The sequence below is a fragment of the Lolium perenne genome, chromosome 6 (genome assembly GCF_019359855.2).
Source record: "Lolium perenne isolate Kyuss_39 chromosome 6, Kyuss_2.0, whole genome shotgun sequence".
Classification (NCBI taxonomy): domain Eukaryota; kingdom Viridiplantae; phylum Streptophyta; class Magnoliopsida; order Poales; family Poaceae; genus Lolium; species Lolium perenne.
In genome coordinates this window covers 183104614-183112136 of record NC_067249.2, presented here as the reverse complement: position 1 = coordinate 183112136, position 7523 = coordinate 183104614, and the positions used below count along the sequence as shown (strand labels likewise).

Sequence of the window (7523 nt, the reverse complement as noted above, 5' to 3'; positions counted from 1 at the left end):
CAAAACAATGCCTTCAATAAGGCCATTGCCAGGCACAACCATTTAAGGCCAGACCTTGGGCTTTCACCCTGCTCTGACACATAATGGCAGCTGCGATCATTCCCACGATTACGACGCCAAGTAGGAATCTGGCGGTGGCTTCAGTGCGCATCACAAGACAGCAGCTCGCGCCGGACCGAGCCTTTGCATCAGACGCAAACGGCCACGAACGCGACTTGACACCAGCGCAGTCACGCTCGCAGGAAGAGGTGTTTATTCTCTCTCTCCCATGGCACTCGTGGACAAGGCTTCATGCAAGGGGCGTGGTCATGCCTTCATGCAAGAGGCAAAACGACTTCGTTCTCCGGCCTTCGGCCGAGGCTGGCGTACCACACCGCGAGGAGACAGTTGAAGCTATGGTCTCATTCTATCACTAGAAGATTCAGAAAAACAGATTCCAGGCATTCCTGTCTTTTATACAACTGACAGACTTCTTCCAACCATTTCTAATGTTTATTCTATATGCCTTTTTGATTAAGGACGCTTTATTATTTAAAAAATTTAAACATCCAGCCCCTGCATAATAAAGATACCCACAGCCGCACACAATCCATCGTTTGGTTACAAAAAGGAATAAAAGACCCAACACATGTAAACACACATGATACCTATGGAGGTGGAGGAAACCCTAAGCTATGGTGTCACCCATGTTGGGTAATAAATTCTTTTGGCGTGTCCTCCAACCATATAGATCTCTGTAAAAAGGTCGCGGTCCTCCATACACAGATACACTGAAGAGTTGTACCAAGAGTTTCTCATACTAAAGAACACATTCACTGCGGACCGCACCAATGTTCACTCTATGTGTCTATCTGCTACCTGCTAGCTACTACCAGGCTCTTGCAGCTCTCACCACTAGATGAGCAAGCTAATCGTTGTATCTGCGGTCTCTCACAAGATGTTCTCGGCTCCTAGAGATGCTTCAGGAGTAGTTCCATGTCGTCGGCATCCTTGTGGACTGAAGAGGGGGCGCGTTCCTCACGTTCACGTCAAGCGGCAGCATCCGGTACTCGATGTCGAGGTCCTTCAGGACCCTGATCATCTCTTGGAGCACCAGCTCCCTCCGCACGAACTTCATCCCCATGTCCTGGAAGTTGAGAGTGTGCCGGAGCCATATGGACACTTTCAGCTTGTTGGTGTCATCGACGTCTCGGAGGACCACCATCGCGCCAGGGTACCAATGTTCCTTCTTGGAGTCGATGTAGCTGGAGCCACACGTGAATTTTTGTTGGTTAGACCAATGTGGTAAGAACAGCAGCAAACAACACTACAATTACAAATGTAAATGCTTCTACAACATCCAACATGCCTGCCTACTAGATTTGACAAGCAACGAAGGGAAATTCTCAACATCACGTTTAGCAAGCTGTGAACATCATACTGAGGTAATACAAGCACACAATACGCACCGTAATATTCTTTCCTTCATGAGGGCCAGCTTCTCAACAGGAGTGGCAACATGAATAGAGAAGTCAACAGCTTCTCCCATATCAGGACTTCTGTAGAAATTGAAAATCGGCTTGGTGGCCAGTACACTGTTTGGGTAATAGATCTTCAGGTTATCATAACGGAGAAAGACTGTTGTCATGATATTCATTTCCTCTACAACGACCTGAAATTCAAGTGCTTAAACTTCAGCCAACGAAACAACACAAAGGTGATATTCAATTCAAAGTAAACTAGGGGCACGAAGACGATATTCATTACCTGTACTTCTTCAATTTCACAGCGGTCACCAACATCGAAAGGATGCATTACGAATAAGAAAATAATGGCCTCAAAAATTGTCTTCATAGTATTCCCAAATACAAAGACTGCCACAAGAAGCTGGGAACTGATGAAGACAAAGAACTGTGTTGTCGCTATGCCAAGAATAAGAAGCCAGAAAGCAGACACTATGACGCCAACAACAACATTGCCCATCAGGCTGAGCTTGTTAACTGCTGTTTTTGTATCATTAAGCGTTAGGGCAAGAGCTTTACGCTCTCTAAATGCGTTCACCTACAAAAGAAGGAACATGACAATGTTAGGGAATACATCTTGAAGTCAGAATTCAATGATAATCCTTGAAGCAACATTGGTAGTACTGTAACGGAATCATTACCACCCAGTTCTTGAGAGCCCTCTTGCTGACCCTACAGTGCTCCTGTGCTCCTTCGAAAAGATGCATAGCTTTGATGGCTTCCTCCTGCCTCATGAAGCGCATCAAGTCTGCCAAGTATATGTACCTGCATTATTCGTTCATTCACGGTCAAGGATATGAATCGAGAAGTTGCCAGTATACTTTGAACTGTATCATTTGGAATAATGAAAACTAGGGAATTTTGGTTTAAAGAATTCTGCTTGGTTCATTTCTTTTTTTGACCTGGCTTGGTTCATTTCTGTAATCCATTACCCTCTCTGCAATGAGAATTAAACAAAGCAGTGCACTGCATAAGTCACAAAGTGGTTTCACAGAAATTCTACACGTTCACAAAGTGGTTACATTTGAAATCAAACATAAAATTTAGTGGGTACATTTCGAAATTCTACACGTTCACAAAGTGGTTTCACAGAAAACTGACATTTTGAGTGTCATTTGTAAAAAAGACAAATTTTGATGTAGGAAAAGGTTGTGTACGAGACGTTTTGTTTCTCTTTTTCATACAAGTCACAAAAAATGTCGGTTTTTCGTAAAACTTGATGTGCGCACGTAAAATGTCGATACGTAAGCGAGAAATTTTTTGTACGAATTATTTCGACATTTCAAAATTGTTTTTCGGGCGGCAGGAGCATATGCTCCCATGTGCCGAATTGAATTTCTGACGTGTCTTCTACTATACTTCATAAGCTAAAAATCCTACAGCAAAGATAAAACAACTACAGTTGTCTATCTGATCTAGAACCTAGACAATTAGGAATTTAAGACATTGTAAACATATAACTGAATGATAAGGATGCCTATCAAAGACTGGAAAGAAATGCTTACTTGGATCCAGGCTTGGCCACGTTATGAAAGATCTTCTTAGCGGCCACTTGCGCCTCGTATTCACTGCGAATCTGTGTCCCTGACTCATCCCCGTCTCCTGTTGCCTGCTGAATCTGCTCATCCATTGTGGTGAGCGTCCCAAACCGAACAATCTTCATCAGCCGCTTCATGTTCCATGCTGAGACGTTTTTCTGATTGAGCCTATGGAGCTTGTCAATGGTGATCCCTTCATCAAGCTCACGCTGCCTTTTCTCCTTTGACAGCTGATTGCTTCCTTCTCCCTTCGAAATTAAACCCGAGATCCGAATGCTCTTTTGCCCCGATAGATTCTTGGTTGGTAAGGCGGCACGAAGCTCATTCGGAATGGTTGCCCCTGCTCGTTGCAGCTCACGCACCTCCGCAAGCACATAGTCTTCATCGACTAGTTGCGGCCCAGAGAGTGTCTCAACGACATACTGGTTGAACAATGCCTCTTGAATTCGATCAAAGTATGTTGAGACATGGAAGGAGGAAGCCAGCACCTTGAGCAGCAGCGTCTTGACGAGGCGGATGAGTGTGGCGGCGAGCAAGCAGAAGAGCACCTTTGTCACATAGGGTAGAACTAGCGTTTTCGTGCGGACGTTCTCGTCAAACAAGAAGTGCCAAGAGGCGAGCACCAGGCCGAGCCAGACAGAGTTCTGCACGGCTCCCCGGACGCCATACACGAAGTAGAGCATGCGCTTCCGCAGCACGAAGTTGCGTTCCACACAGAAGACGGCGATCCGGATGACCCACCCGGAGACGAGACGGCCGCAGATGAGCACAAACACGAGGAGCTCCCACTTCCAGAGGTTCAGCTCCCAGAGCTTCTTCCTGGCCAGCCTCTTGATGGTGAGGCTGCACACCAGCGCCCCGATGATGAGCACCAGGCTGATCCACTGCAGTATGGTGAGCGTGTCCAGCTTCCCGCGCTTGAAGTCGTCGGGGATGTCGTCGTCGATGAAGGGGTCGTCCTCCTCCTCCTCCATGGGGCCCGACTTGCCGACGGCGCCGGACTTGCCGGTCTTACGCCCAGAAGGAAACTGGACAGACTTGCCGGTCATACGCCCTGAAGGGAACTGGCCGAACTTGGGAGGCCGCAAGGCGGACGACTTGTGCTGCTCCTCTTCGATGGCGCGAGCAGACACGGGTGACTGCGGCGGCGGATCCAAGAGCCGGGAGCGCGTCTTGGCTCGCAATAATGGACCGGCCGCTCTCGGTGGAGTGGAAGTGGAAGTGTTGTGTATCACCTTGCCGTCATCGGAGTCAGATGATGAAGATGAGCTCTGGTGGGCTTCGAAGGACACACGAGCCTCCCGTTCTTGGGGATTGGATAAGGAAGGCGTCGCCTGTGACGACCTCCCGAGCTCCTCCATCTCCGGGTCGAGGTCCAGCGACAGCTCCTCTCCAGACGCCATCTGCTTCCGGAGGAAGTTCCCGATGAGGCGCGTGGGTGGGTCCTCCGCGCCGCCCTCCGCCAGGGCGGTTGCCTGCTTCGGCGAGAGCGAAAGGGACGACGGCGACGGCGGCGCCTGCATGGGCCGGTTCTTAAAGCTGAAGTCCTCGACGCGGGGGGCAGGGCCTCCCCCTTTTCCGCCGCCCTCGTTCTTCCAGAAGTCGTAGGTGCCATCGTCCCAGCCCTTGGCCGGCGAGCTGCCGGCGCTCGCCGCCGTCGAGGTCGCATTCCCCACCGCCGCCCCGCCGGCGCCGACGATGGATAAGGCAGGGGGGCCGTTCGCGTCCCCGTCGATCTTCACAACCACCTCACGCCGCTCGCCGAGGTCGTCAGACCGCGAAAGCGATTTGGCCGAGCCGTAGGACCTGAGGCTGCTCTTCCGCTGCACCGGATCCATCGACGCCGCCGCCGCCGCCGCCGCCTACCAACAAACAGCACACGCGCGCGCGCACACACACACAAGGTACCCGCACCTCAGCCCACTCCCCCGCTTTCGCCGCCGTTCGACACACTCCTGCTAAACCGCTCGGGGATTTAGTGGCTGCGCCGCCGTTGCCAAGCTCTCGCTAGCTAAGCTAGGGCCCTAGTGTTTCGGAACAAGGTGGAGCGGCTCACAAGACTTGGCAAGAAAAACCTCTGCGTGAACTTCGTGCCTGGTCTGGCGTTTCTTTTGTAGGCAGCGGCCTCTGTCGTCGGCGTCGCACCTGGCAAAGGGAAGAGACTGAACAAAATTGATTCACTGGCAAGCCAAGACCCAAGAGCCTTCGTGGCCGAGAATAGCTGCGCCTCAGCATTTTTTGGTACAAATCAAGTGGTGATCGAGGGCGTGGCCGACAAGAAGAGAAAAAAGAGATACGTACCTCTTTTTCGACAAAAAATACATGCATTATAAGTGTCCTCAATTTAATTTAAATTTGAAACTAAAGTCAAGGAACTTATTATGGATTGGAGAGTACCACATATATTTATAGTACTCCGTAGCAACAAATAATACAAGGTAGATATCCATGAGCCATCTCTAATGATTACAAAATAACGATTTTGCTATGTTTCATTGGACTATGAATTTTTTATGTCTTAGCCACCCAAAAATAGTATAATCACAGTTAAAGAAAGTGACCACAGTGCAGAAAAAGTGCATATCGTTTCAGGTGCCCTTTTCTGATAGAAAATTGTAATTACATTTTTTTACTAGAAAAGTGCAATTTAACGAGTAATACTTTTTTTAAACCGCGGTTACACTTTTCTAAGGTGGATGAGACTTAAGAATTCTCAGTCAGCTGAGATATAGACAAATCCACAAAATAAAATCTAACGGCTAGCGACCATCCCATTCCAGAGACCAAATGTGTCTGTTTTATTTCGTTTGGGTCGGCCCGCGGACAAAAATGGTGCAACGTCCTCCCCTTGGTCTATTTGGATCGTGCAAACCCAGCGGGCGTGACGCATATTTTCTTTTCCATTTTATTTTAGAGATGAAAAATCATACATATGGAGAAAAAGAGGAACAATACATGAACATAAGTGCAATACAACATGAAGGCTTCCTACCCGACCGCATGGAGGCTTCGTCGGTTGGGCCAGGTGCCCGTGCAGCCAGAAGTCACCAGCATCCCCCTATTCTTCCTCGTTGAAGTCGATGTTGAGGATGTCGACCCCTGTAGCCGACAACATGAAGGCTTCATGGAGGGCGGCCTCGATGATATCCTTGACGCCGCGGCCATGCATTGACCAGAACCGCGTACGCTCGGCTTTGTTCTTGTCGGTGAAGCGGTTTAGCACCGCCTCCTATCCTCGCGAACGTCGTATTGTGTGTCCAACTATAATGTGTGCTTGCACTTGCGATGGAGGGGATGTCTGCAAAGTGTACATGTAGACCTAGCCGCCGCCTCCTCCTCTCCCGCCCCCTCCCGGGCAACGGCGAACGATATGCCCGCACCGTTCCGAGCAACCGCCCCCGGACCGCTGCACCTCAGCCGCCGCTGCTGCCGGCCTCATCCCCGGCCCCGGCCCTGGCCTTGGCCCTGGCTCCGGCCCTGGCCACAGCCCCAGCCCTGGCCACGGCGGGGGTGGCGGCGCCCCTTCCGTCGAACGACGAGGGGGAGGAGAGGGTTTCCACGGTGGCGTTCCATGGGAGGTGATGAAGTGCCGGTGGAGGAAGTCGGGCGACACGGCTACTTGGTCGGGGCCTGATGCTCTCCGTCGTGGAGCGGTGGCGGCCTCCGCCCCCGGTGACGGTTCAACGGTGGTACGCATGATCCACGCCGCCGTCCACTTCCCTGGTGATCCGGCAGGAGGGATTGGCGGCGTGGGGGATACTGGTCTTGCTTTGTTTTTGTGGCGGTCATCGGGTTTCTTGCAAGCGAAGATGAAGATCTATCAGAGGTCATTTTGCCTTGATCTGACTGGAGAGATGAGTTCGGGAAAGCTCCGCCAGCGAATGGAACAGTGCATCTTTTGGCTGGAGTTTGCTGGATCGGGTGGTATTCGGTCGCGCGCACCCATGTTTTTATTCCGACCGTTTGGTTCCGGAGGGAGCGGCGCGAAGCTCTATTCTGTGTTGACATCAGGTGACTTTTTGGTCCATGGTGAAGTCAGAAGAAGGAATATCATGAAGGCCGGATTGGTGGACTGGCTAAAGGAGGTTCGAGTCTCCGTGATGCTGAGGGATTTGCTTAGCATTCCGGGCTCTGCAGCAGTGGTATGCATGTGGGGGGCGGTAGCACAGGCGAAGTTTGTTGGAGATATGCCCAAGAGGCAATAATAAAATAGTTATTATAATATATCTTTGTGTTTATGATAATGTTTACATACCATGCTATAATTGTATTAATCGAAACATTGATACATGTGTGTTATGTGAACAACAAGGAGTCCCTAGTAAGCCTCTTGTATAACTAGCTTGTTGATTAATAGATGATCATGGTTTCGTGATCATGAACATTGGATGTTATTAATAAACAAGGTTATGTCATTATGTGAATGATGTAATGGACACACCCAATTAAGCGTAGCATATGATTGATGGCGTGTAACTCACAC

The 7523-nt window shown here is 49.9% G+C and overlaps 1 protein-coding gene across 1 annotated transcript; it reads right to left on the bottom strand.

Moving 5' to 3' along the window:
• Positions 1-556: 556 nt before the first annotated feature.
• Positions 557-5142, bottom strand: LOC139829894 (mechanosensitive ion channel protein 6-like). Its single transcript, XM_051337427.2, has 5 exons — positions 3008-5142; positions 2144-2267; positions 1747-2040; positions 1449-1651; positions 557-1244 (listed from the first exon to the last, which is right to left on the bottom strand). Exons 1-5 carry the CDS (start codon positions 4876-4878, stop codon positions 962-964), a joined length of 2775 nt encoding a protein of 924 aa, XP_051193387.2. The 5' UTR covers positions 4879-5142; the 3' UTR covers positions 557-961.
• Positions 5143-7523: the final 2381 nt, after the last annotated feature.